The 17,886-nt window shown below is 39.5% G+C and overlaps 4 protein-coding genes and 3 non-coding genes across 11 annotated transcripts; 4 read left to right on the top strand and 3 right to left on the bottom strand.

The window, feature by feature from the left end:
- Window positions 1–875: 875 nt before the first annotated feature.
- Window positions 876–3,693, bottom strand: vma22 (vacuolar ATPase assembly factor VMA22). Its single transcript, XM_019890605.1, has 5 exons — window positions 3,431–3,693; window positions 2,703–2,806; window positions 1,938–2,044; window positions 1,666–1,857; window positions 876–1,106 (listed from the first exon to the last, which is right to left on the bottom strand). Exons 1-5 carry the CDS (start codon window positions 3,533–3,535, stop codon window positions 979–981), a joined length of 636 nt encoding a protein of 211 aa, XP_019746164.1. The 5' UTR covers window positions 3,536–3,693; the 3' UTR covers window positions 876–978.
- Window positions 3,694–4,301: 608 nt separating this feature from the next.
- Window positions 4,302–4,373, bottom strand: trnae-uuc (transfer RNA glutamic acid (anticodon UUC)). The gene has a single exon. It is a non-coding gene; the product is annotated as a tRNA-Glu (tRNA).
- Window positions 4,374–4,692: 319 nt separating this feature from the next.
- trnah-gug (transfer RNA histidin (anticodon GUG)) lies at window positions 4,693–4,764 on the top strand. Its single transcript has one exon. It is a non-coding gene; the product is annotated as a tRNA-His (tRNA).
- A 413-nt stretch (window positions 4,765–5,177) lies between these two features.
- Window positions 5,178–7,041, top strand: ebp (EBP cholestenol delta-isomerase). The gene is made up of 5 exons (XM_019890612.1): window positions 5,178–5,308; window positions 5,525–5,819; window positions 6,384–6,420; window positions 6,521–6,651; window positions 6,738–7,041. Exons 2-5 carry the CDS (start codon window positions 5,525–5,527, stop codon window positions 6,956–6,958), a joined length of 684 nt encoding a protein of 227 aa, XP_019746171.1. The 5' UTR covers window positions 5,178–5,308; the 3' UTR covers window positions 6,959–7,041.
- Window positions 7,042–7,251: 210 nt separating this feature from the next.
- trnaf-gaa (transfer RNA phenylalanine (anticodon GAA)) lies at window positions 7,252–7,324 on the top strand. Its single transcript has one exon. It is a non-coding gene; the product is annotated as a tRNA-Phe (tRNA).
- A 423-nt stretch (window positions 7,325–7,747) lies between these two features.
- On the bottom strand, window positions 7,748–15,706 carry fkbpl (FKBP prolyl isomerase like). Of its 5 annotated transcripts, none has more exons than XM_019891619.1 (5): window positions 13,326–13,451; window positions 12,335–12,535; window positions 10,963–11,231; window positions 8,778–9,471; window positions 7,748–8,746 (listed from the first exon to the last, which is right to left on the bottom strand). In XM_019891619.1, the coding sequence occupies exons 2-4, from the start codon at window positions 12,504–12,506 to the stop codon at window positions 8,827–8,829; spliced, it is 1,086 nt and encodes a 361-aa protein (XP_019747178.1). In that variant the 5' UTR covers window positions 12,507–12,535; window positions 13,326–13,451; the 3' UTR covers window positions 7,748–8,746; window positions 8,778–8,826. The 5 variants fall into 5 exon arrangements, with proteins under 5 accessions (XP_019747178.1, XP_019747179.1, XP_019747180.1 ...); XM_019891620.1 differs by having other exon boundaries at window positions 7,748–8,750; window positions 8,782–9,471; XM_019891622.1 differs by lacking the exon at window positions 7,748–8,746 and having other exon boundaries at window positions 8,985–9,090; window positions 9,186–9,471.
- A 174-nt stretch (window positions 15,707–15,880) lies between these two features.
- Window positions 15,881–17,345, top strand: LOC109528701 (uncharacterized). The gene is made up of 2 exons (XM_019891623.1): window positions 15,881–16,153; window positions 16,540–17,345. The coding sequence occupies exons 1-2, from the start codon at window positions 15,973–15,975 to the stop codon at window positions 17,250–17,252; spliced, it is 894 nt and encodes a 297-aa protein (XP_019747182.1). The 5' UTR covers window positions 15,881–15,972; the 3' UTR covers window positions 17,253–17,345.
- The last annotated feature ends 541 nt before the right edge of the window (window positions 17,346–17,886 follow it).

Below are 17,886 nucleotides of genomic sequence, written 5' to 3'. Positions count from 1 at the left end.
GATTATACTTTAATGTTTTAAAACAAACAGCCCTGAATCGTTCAATGCAAACGTATTGTACAAGTAAAAAAATAAAAAATAAAAAAAAAAGACCGAGGAAGTGATTCTTTTGTGTACCACTAGATGAAACCCAAGTACCGCTGGTGGCATAGAGCACTTGGAGAATCACTGCGATTTGAATACATTGAAATGAATAATGAGAGTATTGGAAAATGTCATGTTATAGAAATAATAGTATTAGTACTATAAACATAACATTTTAAAACGCCGTAGTACATTTGGTATACAAACATGGGGGTTTGAGGACAAGCCAATTTAAAGTTCAAAATTTGGGTTCAGGTTTCAATGTAGATGTTTAACCTAGAGTTAAGGTTACACAGAGTTTTTAACTAGGGCTAGGGTTTCAATGTCAGGTTTTAAACTAGGGTTGTGCTATCAAATTAGGGTTTTAAACTGTGTTTAGGGTTTCAATGTAGGGGTTTAACCGAGAGTTAGGGTTTCAAATTGGGGTTTGGAATTAGAGTTTTAAGAGAGGGTTATGGTTTCAAATTAGAATTTTAAGCAAGGGTTATGCAGTCATTTCAAATTCGGGTTTCAAACCATGGGAGTGCTGATGTTGGGGCTATGGCTAAGGCATCCATAGCAGCTCCCCTGGCGACATTTTTTGGAGCATTTCTGTTGTTGATCATAGATTGAAGGGTCCTGTTGCAGGTTGCATTTAGATGGGATTGAGGGGTATCAACCAACTCAACTCCATCCAACAAACTGTTTATCTGGGGCATCAAAATCATCCGGTTGGCCTGGGCATCCACTGTACTTTGTGTCCCATTCAGCTGGACGTCGTAACCCTTTTCAGGTACTCTTTTTCCAGAGAGTAGTGCACAGTACACCATCGATTTTATTCAGCACATTCTACATCACATTTACAATGAAGCACGACAATCTAAGATAAACACATGAACAACCCAAAGATCATTTTCAGCATCCAGTGGTTTCCTCTTTTTTTATCCTTTTCTCCTCTTTTTCCTGAAAACGTCGCTTCAGCTCCTGCTTGGAGTTTAAAATTTGCACCTGAAGAGTTGCAATCTCAGCAGACAGTTCAATAACTGGAAAACAAACAGAAGACAACAAAAGAAGTGCCGCTCATGAGTCATCGAGAGTGTCATCTTGCGCACTTGCATATATTTATGAATGTGAAAGTAATCAGAACGGAATTTAACTTTACTTTTACTTCTCGGTCCCACAGACCGCAATGATATTGTCCCACATCGTAACATTGGAAACGCGGCACCAGAAATAGCTCGCATTAGACTAGTAGGACTACATTTTCAATGATTATTAGACAAGGAAGCAGGAAGTAGTTCTAATTCCAATATGATGAAAACAGACGTCTGCTCGTGTTTACATGAAGATGAGAACTCAACTCAACTTGATCTCACTTGCATTCTGAAGAATGAGAGCGCGAACATAATAGAAATAATAAGAGAAAAATAATAGAAAAGAATTTGAGTTCATGACAAACTGAAAAGCTGACAACCATACATACATAAGGAGCACTGAATTACAAGGCGCACTGTTGATTTTTGGAGAAAATCAAAGGATTTTAAGGGCACCTCGTGGTTCGAAAAATCGGATATTTGTACAAATATTTCGACTCTCCATTACCTTGTTTGAATGACAACTGGGCTTGTTTCAGGGATTGTGGCACCAAAATCCCAAACCACTGAAGTGGGTTTTGCTGAGGATTTGGTTCACTTTTTGAGGTTGAAAGGTCTTCTGGTGATTTTATATTACTTAATTCTTCAACTGTCTCCTTTTCGATACTAGTCTGTTTCGATTTTATTCTTCTTCTAACACCTGGAAATGAAGAAAATGCTATATGACAATTTGAAGGTGATTCCAAATTACATTGATTTTCAAATGGACCAAAGTCTTACCTTCCTCTTTTGGGCCAATGTCTTCAACAAGTGCATTACAGTTATGACACTCATTCTTTTGCTTTGGTAAATCTGTGCAGAATTTGACGTTGTCATGACCAAGTGCTCTGTATACACATCAAATTATCGCTTTTAGATTGGGTAAGGAAGGTTTTGTTTCATTGATTCTTGAAGTCATTCCATGCCAAATCGTCAAAAAAAAATAAAAATCTGAAAACAGTAAGCAAGCTGATTTTGATTTTAATCAAACTTGCTGTAATTTTTGAAAATGATGGCACAACAGTAATTCTCAAATTTAGATCCACCAGAACAGGGGTGTTTGGGAGCTATGATCCAAAGATTTGTAATATGGTTGTCAAAAAGGGGCGTGGCCACCTTCCTTCGATCCCTTATACCTCAAGAAGTACTGGGTGAATCCTCACAAAACGAGTACGGTATTGTTGGAAAGGGAATCAAACAAGGAATCCAAATCTTCATTTAGAAGATTGATGCATATTTTAGTAACTTGACCTTTTATTTGACCTTTAACCAGTAGTTACTGAGATATAAGGGGTCAAAGGAATACGGCCACACCCCCTTTTGCCAAACGTATTAAAAATCGGTGAGCCGTCGCTCGCAACTCCTGCTCCTATCGACCAAAAGTTTGAGATTTAGTGATTTAACATCAATATCAACAAGTACAGCAAGTTTCATTAAAATCCAAATCTGCTTTGATCAACCCACTGGGTGATTTGGCACGGAATGACTCCTAGCTTGATTTCTCACCTTACATGAACACCAACCAGTGGCTTTATCTCACTTGCATACTGAAGAGCTGACACTTGTTTGTTTCCCATGGAATATCGCGCCTTGGAAATGAAAAACCATCCCTGCACAGAACACAAAATTGTAAGATTACATAAGAAGAGACTTACATGAATAAAATACAACCCGGCGCAGTCAAACCTATGATGCTGAACATCAGCAGGGGAACATTAGGAAGAAAAAGAGCAACAATACGCTGCTCACAATTTCTGGTACAGCTAATGAATTAAACTTGGCTGTACGATAGCATCTATGTACAGTAATCTGTTTACTGCATTTCAATAGTCGATTCATCATTTAGATCCCCAGACAATATAACCAGTGTACAAAATACACATATAGCGCTCACACTAAACACTAATTTGTGGCTACTAAATAAAGTATCTCAAAAAAGTTTCTCAGATAACCTTTTCATGTTTTAAATGCCTCTCCTTCAAAAATACATTCTTTGAATTCCAGGTTTTTCAGAGTGTATTTGTAGCTAATCCCCTGACAAAAATAGAGAGAAATCATACAATCCCTGACGGCGCGCTGCTGGAAGCGAAATTGCGCTCGATTTGTCTACCAGACTGTCCAACTTGGAGACATAAATCAACATTTTGTGTACGCACGTATAATATGTACATAGAGGCCGCAGTTTACAATTTTTGCACGATAATATACAAACAACGCTGCCCCTTGGTCACTACCTGCTCGATGAGTGAGTTAAGACGAATTCGTTTTTCCTCCAGTAACTCCAGCTGGTCCATGAAAGCAAGCAAGTTTTCATCCAGTGATTGAGCCGATTCGTCCATAGCTTTCTTTTTGGGTAAATTGGACTCTCTTTAAGTCTGGCCGAATTTGTTTAGAGCACGAAACAGAGGGGAATTTATTACACTGCCGCAAAACTTCCGCAATGCGACACGTGACATTACATCACGTGGTATAGCACGTTCGACGTGGTGTTCCAACCAGGGTTCAATGGAATCGCTACGTTTCTGACGCTGCTCAGACATACTGGAGGTGACACAGCCACCTTGTAAATTAATTCAAGCCAATAAATCGTCGGGACTTCAACAGATCTTCATCGAATGAGCCACAGCATTAGCAAATTAGATTTTATGATGTTGTAATGGCCAAATGCAACCATGATTTGTTGTTATATTTCCCAGTAAAAGGTAATCCCAGCTACGGTTGGTATATTTCCTGCCTTAAATGAAAAATGCACATTCCTCGGAGGCAACTTCGACGTACGATTTAGTGCTAAAAGCGCCACATCAATTGTTATTTGTCTATGCGAATCTCCGAGCAGTGAGTAATGTGTAATTTGACTCGTGGTGATTGTGGTGTAACTATTTTGAGATTATAAAATATTGCAATATACAAAAAATAATTCATCCAATAGTTTGGGAGAGGAAACCAACTAATAGGATATCACATGGTTATACATGATTTCGTTTTAGTCGGCAGGTTTGCTGTTTCATTACAGTATTTCATTATGATAAATCCAATGCTAAGCAGAATGAGTTTATCATGAAGACAATTTCTGTTCGTAATTGGAGGAGGGGGGAAAAAAGTTAGTTCCCATACCGGGAGTCGAACCCGGGCCGCCTGGGTGAAAACCAGGAATCCTAACCGCTAGACCATATGGGACTATAGACTTGAGCATTTGCAGAAGTTATAATGTAATTTAGTGTTTGAGGTGAAACCGTCGAAGGTGAATGCTCGTCAATGTTTTTTTCAGACATTAATAAATTACAACAAATAAACGAAGAAACAAATGTACTTGAAAGTATAATTATCTCATTAAATAATGCGTTAATTAACTTGTGGATAATATAATAAAAAATATTGCAATAAATATTTCCGTCATGGTAACTTCGAACGCTGCCATCACGTCATGGCAAATTTCTGGTTTGCCATATTTTAATTTAGTGTGTATGGGCAAGTGGGCTTATGTGCTCAATAGCTCGCCGTGATCGTATAGTGGTTAGTACTCTGCGTTGTGGCCGCAGCAACCCCGGTTCGAATCCGGGTCACGGCAGGCGGCATCATGCCAGTGAGCATAAACTTTAATTCATTTTTATCTTTCATTCATTGTTTTATTATTATATGTTACGATGAAACTCGGAAACGTCCATTTTCAATAGTCGATTCTGCGTGGTACCATTAGTTATCTATTTACACAAGAAACACCAGTGAAGTCGACAAGACATCTAAATTGTTTGTGTTGCATTGACTTGAGTTACTAGTATTGTGAATAAATACAATTATCTGATCCAAACGAGTGACAGAAGCAAGACTTTTTGACGAGTTAACAGAGGGGCCAATGGTGCGGTCTGTGACTACCTTTTAGTGATGTCTTTTCATTGGTGAATTCCATCGATTACGTCATGTGACGAGAGGACGAACCAATTGGAGAGCCAGTAAACATCACGCGCCATGGGCTCAAAAAAGCAAGTCGTCTTATTGGTCAACCGTTAGAGTTCAGTGTTTAAGATTTTTTTTGACGCGCTGTACAGTGTCTGGCAGTTTTCTTCGAGGGGATCGTTTCATCGAAAGTTTTGTGTTTTTGCTCTTCGTCACCGGTGAGGGCAAAACATGCACGTGAAGCGTGGGGCATATTTTCTGTCTGCCACTCTGTCGTTATAATCAACCAGCTCCAAGTTAATTTGTACCTCCGTTGTGTACAGCATTCATTTATGTAGTCTTGTGTAACTACTGTACAGTGCTGGTGAATGACATCGATGTTCAACCTATTTTTGAGTTTCAAAACGTGCTCATAATTCCCTTCTTCAAAACAGATGATGGAATCCGCCTCAGCATCTGCACCACTTCATCCCTACTGGCCTAGACATCTTTTGATTCCCACTTACGTGGCCAATGATCGATCCATGGCAGAGATCCTGACGTTTCTCTTCTCTGTGTCTGCGGTGTTTCTGCTCGTCACCTGGTTGATTACTCGCGGGCTGGGAACACTGAGGCGTCTGGCTGTGTGCTGGTTTGCAGTTTGTGGTTTTATCCACAGTGTTATCGAGGGCTGGTTCTCTCTCTACTATGATGCTATTCCAGGAGACCAAAGCTTCCTGTCACAGTTGTGTGAGTACAAAGACATGTTTCACGACTCCCCAAAAATTTGGGACTTTTGGGTGATTTTCAGTATTAATCGAAAATGCGCTTGTAACCTACCAAGGTGAATTAAATTTGATCATCTCTAAACATTTGAATGCACATCTCCAACTGTCCAGTGTTTTAGTAGTTTTTCCAAAAGTTTTCAAGGTCAAATTAAGTTCACCTGAGTGCAACTTTTTTCACTCACTAAACGTTTACAACCGGAGCATTTGACTGTTTTGCAATACATAACAGTAATCGGCCGTTGTTCTTGTAAATTTTGGTGACCAAATGATCACTCACCATCTCAGGAAAATCGCTTAATGTTATTAGATGGAGTGGAGGCAGAGCTTTACCTAGTGGACAAATGATGCATTGGACATTATTCACACTTTTAATTGGCAAAAATGTGGCCGATTATGATCATCCTTGACTGTTAATAATGACCAATTAAATCGGCTGACCGCTGCCTTGTAAAAAAAAAAAAAAAATCAAATAAAAACAAAACGTACAATTTTTCATGTTAAAAATGTCTTCACATCTTTCTCCCAGGGAAGGAGTATTCTAAAGGGGACAGTCGATATGTAATGTGAGTTTATGACTGCAGACAAATCAAATGTATATACAGTACTGTACTATTTGTACAGCTCACTGATTGTGGTCAAATTATATATTTTTTCTGTGCGCAGAGCTGATAACTTTACTGTTTGTATGGAGACCGTGACTGCGTGGTTATGGGGACCATTCAGCTTTTGGGCTGTGTTTGCCTTCTTAACAAACAAGCCCTACAGATTTGTGTTGCAGCTCATACTTTCACTTGGTAAGCAAAATAAAGCACTGAGTTGTTACATTGCATTGCACCGGTGTACTGCACTCGATCAGCCATTTGATGTCATCCCCCTCCAGGTCAACTGTATGGAGCTGTGCTGTACTTCTTCATAGAACACAGAGAGGGTTACGCTCACAGTGAGCTGGGACATCCCATCTACTTTTGGTTCTACTTTGTGTTCTTGAACGTTCTGTGGATCATCATACCACTGGTGCTCATTGTGGACGCCTGGAGACAGCTGTCAGCCGCCCAGACACATTCGGATGGCAGAAAGTCTCACAAGTCCAAGAAAAAATAGAACGATGTGACTGTGCCTTTACATATTCCCAGATTTGCAAGGAAAACATCCCTAAAGACACTTGGAGACCGTTCTGTTTGACTGTAAAGTTGACTATGGAGAAAATGTGTGAAGTTTTATGATAAATATGAATTAATAAATGAACACACACATACACACACACCTCTCTCTCTCTCTCTCTCTCTCTCTCTCTCTCTCTCTCTCTCTCTCTCTATATATATATATATAAAAAAAATATATATATATTGCGATATTATGATAAAGGTAAATGGGCAAGCAGCAGTACTCTACAAGCCGAAATAGCTCAGTTGGGAGAGCGTTAGACTGAAGATCTAAAGGTCCCTGGTTCGATCCCGGGTTTCGGCATTTTGCTCCCCTTTGCCTCGTCACATGCGAGTTCGAGTGGTCTTTAAAAGAGAAATACACACGAATCGCTGACTGAGCCAAAACCAACACAATGACTCGATTATTTTGGCAACTCAAAAATACTCACTTATATTTGGTACTTGAAAAACAACTGCTGAAACTAATAGTAGTATGGTGACTGGACTTAATTCCCCCAACAAAATCTTTACAAAAAAAAAAAATCTAACATAAAAAGAATAATAATACAACTGCTGAAACAAATTGTAGTGTGGTGATTGGACTTAATTCCCCAACAAAGTCTTTTCATTAAAAAAAAAAAAAGTAAATTACTAAGACATGAAAACAAGGCTAAAGGCTCCTGCTGTACCCTGACAGATTGTGTCAGATGTGTACCATTCTTTAAAGAAAACATTAATGAGCAGGTAAAATAAATGTTTTATTTGGAAAGAAAACCTATGGGATCATGCAAAACACATCTTAAAATTACATTTAATGGAATTCAAGTTAAATAAGCATTCCAGAGTGACACAATTAAACATTTTAAAAACCGAGAGCATCCCCATTCATCCACCAGTCATGTTTAAAAAAAATGCTAACAATTCACAAGGGCTATGAGTACAACTGTATACTGTGTCATGTCCCATTTAAGAGGGAAGCAGCATTTTGAAATGGATATTTCAAGGAGAGGCTGACTTTACAGTGCACTAGAGTTTCAAAGTGATGGCTTCACCCTTTGCCAGCTGCCTAAGGCGGATCAAGCAAGACTTAAGTACAGTACAGCAACAATTTGTCGATCATTTACTGTAGACCTAAAACAAAATGCAAAAAATAACTGTCAAATGTCTCAAAACGACCCCGCTGACTGTTGTTTAAGATTTGCCCCCCCCCGCAAATATATTTCTGTATTAAAAAAAAATGTTTTATGTTTGCATGTCAATACAGCAGCATTAAAAATCGTTTATGGCTTGCTGAGACAATTCTTTTCCTTATAGCCTTCCTATGTCACTCTGTTATCAAGAGCTCCTGAAAATGTTCAATGAACATGTCCATCCATTCCAGTCTGGTTGGGACCATTGGGACCACGGAGAACCATACAACAATCATCATCATTTGCATGAGGGCAGCAGAATTTATTTAATTTATCCTGATAATGGCCCATATGCATATAGCAAAGACAAGCAAGAGGTTTCCTATGGAATTGTGTGCTTTTATCTGAATTCAACACCAAGAAAACCTTAAATGCGCGTCGCCATCCAAAAGGTGAACAGCATCCAGGGGCATTACAGTTAATTAGCTAAGAATACATTGAGCTTGTTTATTTTGCCACATGACAAATGTATTTGTAATGTATTATAAAATTGTCATTTCTTTAGGTACATGTTAAATATCACAATCATATCCACATGCGATATTCAACACCAATATCGCATTTCACGTGTTTTTCCAATACATGTATCACACATCCCTAATTGGTATTACAGTATTAAACACTTTCCAGCATTCTAGTTGAACATTTTACTAAGTCTCTGTCCCAACTGTGCATTTGTTTCCCTTTCTCGACTTGTGATGTCTTTAAGAGCCTTCATTGCCGCCGTGGACTCCGGTTGTAGCTTCAGGAGTTTGTGAAAGGCAAACCGGGCCTCCTCCAGCTCGTTCACAATCTGACAGGCTTGGCCAAGTCGGTACCAAGCTTTAGCATGACCTGGTTCCAGCTGTGTGGCCTTGGCAGCATTTTCTTTAGCCCGCACTGGCTGCTTCAGTTTGAGCTGACACAATGACAAGTTGGAGTGAAGTTCGGCTTTCATGCTTTGCACGTTATTAACTGTAGGACCGCACAGTTGATTTTTGCAGGGCGCCGTACTTTGTTCGTCGTTTTGGTGTTCTCTTCTGACTGCCTCGAAGCCCTGCAGGGTGATGACGAGTTTGAGGGCACGACTGTAGCTGTCCGACGCTCCCCACAAGTCTCCACTTCTGAATCTTTGGCCGCCTCTTTCCTTATGGGACCTCACCCACTCCCATTTTTCATCAGACGACATCTGCCAGGATTCTTTTCCTGGCGTAAAAGCTTGCAGTTCGACGGTGGCGCGTATTTCCTGCATGGGTTGGGAATGCCACATATCGGCTCCATTTGCCGGTGTGACTCGTATCTGAGTAACAAGACGCAAACATGAAACTGATTTAGCATCAGTGAGAAGAAATAAGGCTGAGGTTATTTTGCAGGATTTTGGCCGTTTTTATCTGCCGTATTAAAGTCTTGCAAAGCTTTCTCCAGGTTATTTACAGTACAGTATCTGTGATGGGTCGTGGGGAGGCAGTGCTGATGAATCCCTGAGGCTCAAAAGGACAGTATTTTTTTCCCCCAAATATCTTACTTACAACATAGGGACTACATTGTATCACTTGGTAATCATGAGTCTGGGGAAAGATCACATACGGGGTTACACAAGGATCCATTCTTTGACCACTTCTATTTAACATCTACACGATGCACCTTTTTCAGGTTAATGGAGCATCACAACACCTCTTATCATACTTATGCAAATGACACACAACTTTACATTTCAGGGTCCTCAAATGACTATAGTCCTTTGCTTTCACTTAGTCAGTATATTCATCAAATCAATGAGTGGATGGACCAGATATTTCTCCAGCTCAATCCAGAAAAGATTGTTTTTGGACCCAAAAATGAAAGGTCCAAGACCAGCAGTTACCTTAACCCTATGCCATTGAAAGCTACAAATCAAGCCAGAAATCGTGGTGTAATTATTGACTCAGGCCTGAATTTTCACAACCAATTAAAAGCTATTCTTAAATCTGCCTATTGCCACCTGAAAATCATCGCTCGAATCAAGGGTTTTCTGCCTCAACCAGACACAGAAAAACTTGTTCATGCTTTTATTTTAAATGGCTATATTACTGTCATGGCGTCTTTCCGGATTATAATAATAATAATAATAATAATAATAATAGAGAGCCGCAGCTGATGCAAAATGATACCGCCAGAGTCCATACTAACACCACGACTCTGAACCACATCACCTATGTCCTGAAATCACTACACTGGCTTCCTGTGAGTCAAAGAATATATTTATAAAATTGTGCTGCAATTCCATAAATCCCTAAATGGTCTTGGACCAAAATACGAAGCATGCCGACCCCCCCGGGTGGTCTGGGACAGGTCTCTTGTGTGCTCCCAGAACCATAACCAAACAAAGTGAAATAGCATTTGGTTACAATGCTCCTCCCTGTGGAACAAACTCTCTGAATACCTGAGGACTGCTCAAACTCTCGGTTTATTTAATTCAGGGATGAAAACAATTTTGTTCACTACATCACTCTCATGAATCTATCCTTTATTCTCTTGTTTTAATCTCCATTTGCACACTGTCATGTATCAAGACTGATGCTTGGTTTTAATCATTTGAATCTCATTATTTCATATGACTTTATTTCTCTAATATTTTGTTTCTCTTTCGGCAATGCGTTTAATGTTTTCCTGCATTTAAAAAACTCATTTAGATGAAACAAGCCTGTGGCGGAAAAAAGATTCGGGAATGTTATGTTGGAGGATTCAGTGAGAAGGCTTGATCAAATCCTACGTAGTGTTAGTGATGTCGCTGATGCGTAATTTTTCATACCTGGCATGCCTCTCCAGCTCTCATGGCCTCCACGCAGGCTTCTGTGACATCACAATAACCCTCCCCAACTTTAAGCGTAGTCCATTCACCCAGTGGTATCTGCAGAACAGAGTCGAGCTGACGTCGAAAGGCCGCTTCTGGAACTTCAAGTGGACCTCCGCGCTTGGTCTCATGGTCTTTCACAGATGCAGATTTTTCAGGTTGATCCGCCACACACACACGGACACGACACAGCGAACCTAACCTTGGCTTGTAAACGGACAACAGCGCTACGAGAAAACAAACAACAGGTCGATTACAGCTCAATTACTTCCTGTTAAATCCAATTACGGCTGGACGATTAATCAAATGTAATAGTGATTTCGATTTTGGCTTCTCTTGATCTTTAAAAGTTATAATTGAATTAAAACGATGACTGTGCATAGCGGCACGGTGCCTTTACAAGTTCCCGACGTCGGGAAAGTACCCCAAATGCACCATTTTGCTTGCATAGAAAGCGCGTAGCTTATGTGATTTTGCCGCTCCTAAACAGTGTCCATTAAGGTGTTTAATGACACGACAGTTGGAGTCTACTGTAAAACTACAGACAACAAAAAATGCACACACATCATGTATTTAAATACAAAAATTGCTTCATTTTTAAAACATTGCTAGGGCAAATGCTAAAGTCGTGTAATACCCTGATGAAATGCTAACGGCAAATTAGCATTGACTTCATGGTGATATTGTCCTTTAAATAATGAATTTTCACACAAAAATGCAGTGGAAACACATCCTCACAGGGAACATAACAATACTCAAAGGCATAATTTCTTCCCAATCTATGATAAATGAGTTACATTAAAAGAGTTCAATCGTAGTTCAAGCTTTGTTCTTATCTAGTTGTAAGTGTATATTTGACTTTCTTACTACCGGTAATTTCTTTTCAAGTTATATTTAAGTTTGAGTTTTCAAGGATTCAAGGAATTTTCCTAGACCTCAAAAGTCAAGGATACAAAGATCCAAGGACAGCAGTAAAAATTAGGCAAACAACAATTCGGCAATATAATACGAGTGGGCTTGATGTTGTTCTTACCAACCATTTTTAAAACTGATTCTTTACTATTTGGGTTTTTGTTTTTCACAGTAAATACAGATATTTGCAAATTTCTAATTTTGATGAATTAGAAAGGATAAACAGTATGATTTCATGAGGGGCGACAGAAATCAGATAATTCCTATGCTGAAATCAGATGAACTGGACAATTTTGAGCAATGGCTCAAAATAAGGACTAATTTATTAAAATAGCTATTCATTATTTTGATCAGAAATTAGTGGTCAGTTAATTGACACCTCTAGAGCAAATTTAAAAAAAAAACATCATATTGTCACCTTCTCCGGAATCAGAAACTTTCTGTTGGCGTCCTGTGTGTGTCAGCGTCTTGTGGACCACCCAGAGGCCTCTTGGACAGACCGACACCCAAGATGTGACATCAACCCCATCGGGATCACTGGCGGCAGCATCAACAACCCGCGATGGTTTAACAGCTTCAACTGGATCCATCTCGCCAGCTCAAGACAGCCCAATTGATTCTGGAAAAGACAGAAAAGATGGCATCCTTAAATCTGTACCATGGATACGAATGGGAAATGTGTCATTTTTCTTTGACATTGCGACATCACTTTAAAAAGTGTTTGGAAAGACACCGTGTAGTGAATTTTTTTGGGAATGTCTCTTCACTGTGCTATACTTATTCCCTATGTATTTTAACAACTGATAGAGTGTTGCTAATTCTTGGCTTTGTTTTTCCTGTGCATGTTTGACTACCAAACTAAGGGTTTCTATTAATATTTATATTTTGAAAAAAAATCCTTGTAAACCCGGGCCTTTGGCATGAAATCATTACGTTAAATTCATAATGATTGGTCGTCTATGTTTGGCAAACTTCCCACTGATCCCAACATTTTGAAAACAGGATAAAGATTAAAAGATATGACAGGTTGAATGTCGGATTCAACAAAAATCTCACACCTAACATCTCGATACTGCCAAGCACGCATTCACACTCGCATTCACCCCGATGAACAAGTTAGTGTGTAATTGACGTGCAAAACATGCATGCTCAGAGGATGCGTGAGGAAGCCCGAGTACCAGGAGAGAAACCCACGCAACCACGGGAAAATAACATAGAAACACCACAAAGGAGAGTAACAAGCGAGATTCGAATCCTGACTCTCATAAATGTGAGGTAAACTGGAAGACGGAACTGCTTTTAATAACCGTGGTTAGCCAACCAGAAATGCAACGAACGTACGGACTAAAGAGTCTTCTATAACGTCGCATCGTGTATTGCATTGGTGGATTATTGAAAGAATGGCCTACCACATCCACCGGACACATTGATTCAATTTCAGCGGACTCAACCGACGCTTCGAATCAATATCGCCCATGGGTGATGGGTTTCTTCCGTGTCCATTACCTCTTTCTGCTTTCTTGCAGACACAATGAGTCATACGTCGCATTACTGCCACCTGCAGGCTGCAGCACAGTGCGGCGAGCTTCAGAGGGGAAAAAAATCAAATCTGAGTGCAACAAGGCGCAATATTGAAAATTTAGTCATTTAAATCCTATTTTTGGGAGGTCATATCTGTCAACCTTTCGGAGCGCCAACCCATATAAACTACCAAAAAAATCCTGATAAAGAGCAAAAAATCCTTAAAACATACCAAAGCATTTTATATGTCAAAATAACGGCAGAAAAAAAACCCATGAAATTTTTAATGATATTTATTGTAGATCTCCATAATACAATGGCAGGTGAATGTCTAATCATCATTCTACTTCGTGGCATTACTGTGTTCAGAGTTGTATTCCTGCGTTACTTTTTTCACCTTGTAGATTAGAACTTGCTGGTACACTACCGAAGTATGGAATGAATACTCTGCTGTTTTCAACTAGTAACCACGTGATTTACTGGAACGTTACCGGAAATGAAAGCATTCGAGTAGACGAGCACCATTCTGTGTAATAGCAAACGGAACTACCTGTTAGGGGGAAAAACGAAAACAAACCCCCTGTTTGGGGGAAAAAAAAAAAAAAAACCAAACCCAGGAATTTTCAGAATCCGTATGATTTGTGCGATATGGCCATATACATAAGATTCACCACAAAATCCGTATAAAATATGGCTAAACCGTATGAGTTGACAGGTATGGGAGGTGTACATTTTCTTTTATGAGTCCAAATTGAATGTTTCTTTATTGCTCTGTCTCACTTCCAAGCCACCTATGCGAACAATGACATTGGTCAACCAAATGTTAATTATTTTCTTAATCAGTAATGTAAGTAAACTTTTCTCGATCATTTTTTTCTGCGCTCATATCTCCATATGACTCCTATCTCGTTGTGTCTCTAGCACTGCAGGTTTTATTTATCATTATTATTATTATTATTATTATTATTATTATATTATATAATGAAAAATATAGGTAAGATAGTCATCTGTATAGTTATTTATGAATTGAGGTAAAGAAGGATTTTTTTTTCTGAAACATCACAGCTATAAATTACAACACATGGTAAAATCCGTATTGCACACAAACCTTTGCAGGTCAAACTTAAAAACAACAAAAAAAGAAAATACTGTATCACAAAAACTTGTGCTAGAAAAAAGTAAAGACTTTTTAGAAATCAGAGCGAAAAATACATTTAGGAACACATAAAGCCACCTCTGATTAAATGTTGTTGACCAGTGTAATCTAATGTTAGTGTTATTTTTGACTTCCATAACAAATCTGAAGCCAAGAGTTTGCTCTTGCAAGAATGTTCAAGTCCGTCCCTCTATTTCTTTTTGTAAGCAGTTATAATGGAATTCACCATACCCGTTTTTGTTCATTGGTCTGATAATTTGTTTCACAGCTGTACGTACTGAAACAGAAATTACTTCAGGAGGCAGTTCTACAATATTAAGTCCGTTTTCCCACATAATGTGGAAACATCTCTGCTGATGAAAGGTGTGGAATAGGCTTTCTTTCTAGAAAACGTAGGCTAGATCATCATACTGTCAAATAATTTGGATGGTACTCAAAGGAAAGTGGTATGATAAAAATCTTTTAAGGAACGTAACTGCGAGCCAACTGAGGTACAGAAAGAAGGTATTTGAAGCTGCTGGTTACAGTTGGGAACATAAAAGGTCAATTTCAGCTCTCCTTATCTGATGCTCACGTGAAACGCCCACAGTGAGCTCAGAAATACATGAGAACTAATATTTAAACTGCATGAAAATGTGGGGTTGTTCTGAGAGATTGTTTTAAAGTGATTCCTAAATCATGTATTGCATTTAGTTTTGAGCTGTTAAAACAATCCACATTTCCAACTATTTGAACTCAGACCAGAGACTACTGGGGTGTTAAAGGTCAATGTTTACCTGACTACTATTTTTTATTTTGGGAACAAAGAAGTTTTGCCTGCTTGTTGACTCAGTGTTCCCAATTGCCTTAACTTTGATGAAGTGAGATAAAATCTGAATGAAGGAAAGACGAGGTGACACAGAACAGCCCTGTTGAATCCTGCCGTTCCATCAAAAGAGGCCGATACACACGTCAAGCGAACAATGTCAACCAGCCTGACCTTCATCCCGCCATTCCACAATTTATCTCATGATGCCTGTGTTCGTCCAGAAAACTTGCATCCAAGTAAGCCAGCAGTTATAAAGCTCTGCACACGAACAACATGAGGCATCTGCTTTGCGAATAGTTTCGATGAACCGATGTTTCATAGGATTGCTCAGTCTAGAAGCTTGTTGTGTCATGACCAGACTATTTTGAAATGTTTCATACATCACATAGCCCTGTGATGTCGCACAACCTCCTTGAAGCAGGTGATGTCACATAGACGCTTCATTTGCTCTAATGACACAAGCCTTTTCATCTGCGACGAATGCGTCTGCAAGCCACTGTTGATCCTTGTCGGAGTGCTGATGCCTCTGAGTGTATTCATTCAGCGTCATCGGGGCCTTCTCGTAATCTAAATGGATCTGTTACCGTACGGCCTTAGGAGTCAGCTCGAATGCATTTCACGTGCAGTGTTGCTGTCACAGCCAGCTGACATCACCAAATTTTTAGAAGCCCATCTGACTCAAATGATTGAATTCGGAGGCCCTAACCAAACAGATCTTAAAGAGGTTGCATTTCACTACCAAGAGCAATGGGGTGAGTCTGACTGGTTTTAAATTTGGTGTCGAGAAACTAAGCAAAGCAAAGAATCGGTAAATATGGAACTGTACTATCTTGATGACCAGCTTTCTGGATCAAGGGGATGAAGTCAGCCAGATAGATACCATTTTGGAGTTGAACCTGACCACATGACTGTAGTTTTATCATGGCATCCAAACACTCAGTGTTCAAGGTTTTGGTGCACCCATTCACATTCGGCAAGAATGATCTGTTTGTATAGTCCTACAAAAGGGTTTAAATCGATCTTTGACATGGTAAATCAAAAGAGTTGTAATATTTGTGCAAATTTGGTGCTGACAACAGTCATAAGTAGATACTGCGGGTATCCACATTCCATGTATAATTGTTTGCTGTCTCTGCAGAGAGCGACTTCCTGATGACGATCAGCAGACAAAGAGAAATCGCAGAGATGGCAGTCAGATTGTCTTCATCGTCTCTGGCCATTTCCAGATCATTAACTCTATTTGGGGCTGAGAAGCTCTCAGTACCACTGTCACTGCCATATGAAGAGATCCCTCTGTCTGGTACTGTGGAAATATGTGGATCATCGCAGAGAAAAAAGCCACAACAGGCTTTTACAGCCAGGACCCCCAGTCAAAAAGAAACAAAAGTGGCTAAAAAGTCTCCAGCATCCATCATCGTACAGGTGCCACATAAACCTTCTTCCCAGGGGACAAAAACAAAAGTAGTGTGCAGTGAATACGTAAAGGAGGAGCGGAAAGGGCAGCAGATCATCGGGCAGCAGATCATCAAATATCCTCAACCTGCAATGTCACCAAACTCCCTCCAGAAAGCCTCTCCACAAAAAAAGCCAAAACCGAAAAAGACACCCAAAACAAACAGTGACAATTTCACTTGCTCACTGCAAGACTGCTTGTATCATAAATCCAAAGATCAGTCTGATCAGGACAAGAAATCGGAGCCAGTCAGAACCGGTACAGCGGCAACAGTCCATAAGTATCGGGGTGTTAAAAAACCTGAGGTAGGCCCTGGATCTGAGATAAGGGTCCCATACAGACCCAAAGGAGGAATGATTTTTGATCCAGAACTCGTGCCACTGAGTCCTAAGGTATAGTCTGCGACTATGATGTGTAGAATGTTATTTCATTTCAGTCTAATCACCTTCCGTTTGCTTCTTCTGATCAAATAAAGTAATCATGAGAACAAACTCTTAATGGTGTATAATTGATCTAAAAATGCAGAAGGTGAAGACAGGACTAATGCCGCAAATAAACTCCTATGCGGAACACCGAATAAAAAGGAAGACAAAAATCTTTTCAGTGAGATTGTAGTGGGTGTTCGTTCACATGTCTACACATGCATGGTCTATTTTTCAAATGTTCCTAGCTGGAAAAAAAAAAATCCAGCTTCTAATGATGATTCACTTTTCCTTTGACACAAAACTCTTGAGGACATAGTGTCAAAAGGTCAAGTTTTCCAAAAGATCAGTTTTAAGGGTGCATACTTTTGTATGTAGACAAGAGACCAAAACTGATAGAATTAGCTGACGCTTTGAAAATATCTTTCATTGGTGCGGATATGGTCCAAGATGGGAATTCACTCAAGCTGCGTGCTCACCTACGCTCTACGGATACCTTAGATGAGAAGACAGGATGAGGTCTTTTGACTAACAAGACTTCAAAACATATCACCATGTGCATGTATTGACGGAGTTTTATTTGCATCCCAACAAAGTGGTTTTGCACATT

This window comes from Hippocampus comes, unplaced genomic scaffold (genome assembly GCF_001891065.2).
Source record: "Hippocampus comes isolate QL1 unplaced genomic scaffold, H_comes_QL1_v1.1 scaffold174, whole genome shotgun sequence".
NCBI classification, from domain to species: domain Eukaryota; kingdom Metazoa; phylum Chordata; class Actinopteri; order Syngnathiformes; family Syngnathidae; genus Hippocampus; species Hippocampus comes.
The sequence above is the reverse complement of the archived record's forward strand: the minus strand, read 5'-3'. Positions and strand labels throughout refer to the sequence as shown.

Bases quoted from the DNA above. Each gene is read 5' to 3' on its own strand.
- vma22 (XM_019890605.1), bottom strand. From the start codon at position 3,535: ATGGACGAATCGGCTCAATCACTGGATGAAAACTTGCTTGCTTTCATG. The intron at 2,807-3,430 runs GTAGTGACCAAG...TGTTCTGTGCAG, and splicing joins TTAACTCACTCATCGAGCAG to GGATGGTTTTTCATTTCCAA. The intron at 2,045-2,702 runs GTGAGAAATCAA...ATGTGTATACAG, and splicing joins CTGGTTGGTGTTCATGTAAG to AGCACTTGGTCATGACAACG.
- ebp (XM_019890612.1), top strand. From the start codon at position 5,525: ATGATGGAATCCGCCTCAGCATCTGCACCACTTCATCCCTACTGGCCT. The intron at 6,421-6,520 runs GTGAGTTTATGA...TTCTGTGCGCAG, and splicing joins GGGGACAGTCGATATGTAAT to AGCTGATAACTTTACTGTTT. The intron at 6,652-6,737 runs GTAAGCAAAATA...ATCCCCCTCCAG, and splicing joins GCAGCTCATACTTTCACTTG to GTCAACTGTATGGAGCTGTG.
- fkbpl (XM_019891621.1), bottom strand. From the start codon at position 12,506: ATGGATCCAGTTGAAGCTGTTAAACCATCGCGGGTTGTTGATGCTGCC. The intron at 11,232-12,334 runs GTGACAATATGA...GTTTTCTCGTAG, and splicing joins AGTTTCTGATTCCGGAGAAG to CGCTGTTGTCCGTTTACAAG. The intron at 9,472-10,962 runs GTATGAAAAATT...CTTGTTACTCAG, and splicing joins GAGCTGGAGAGGCATGCCAG to ATACGAGTCACACCGGCAAA.
- LOC109528701 (XM_019891623.1), top strand. From the start codon at position 15,973: ATGGATCTGTTACCGTACGGCCTTAGGAGTCAGCTCGAATGCATTTCA. The intron at 16,154-16,539 runs GTGAGTCTGACT...CTGTCTCTGCAG, and splicing joins TCACTACCAAGAGCAATGGG to AGAGCGACTTCCTGATGACG.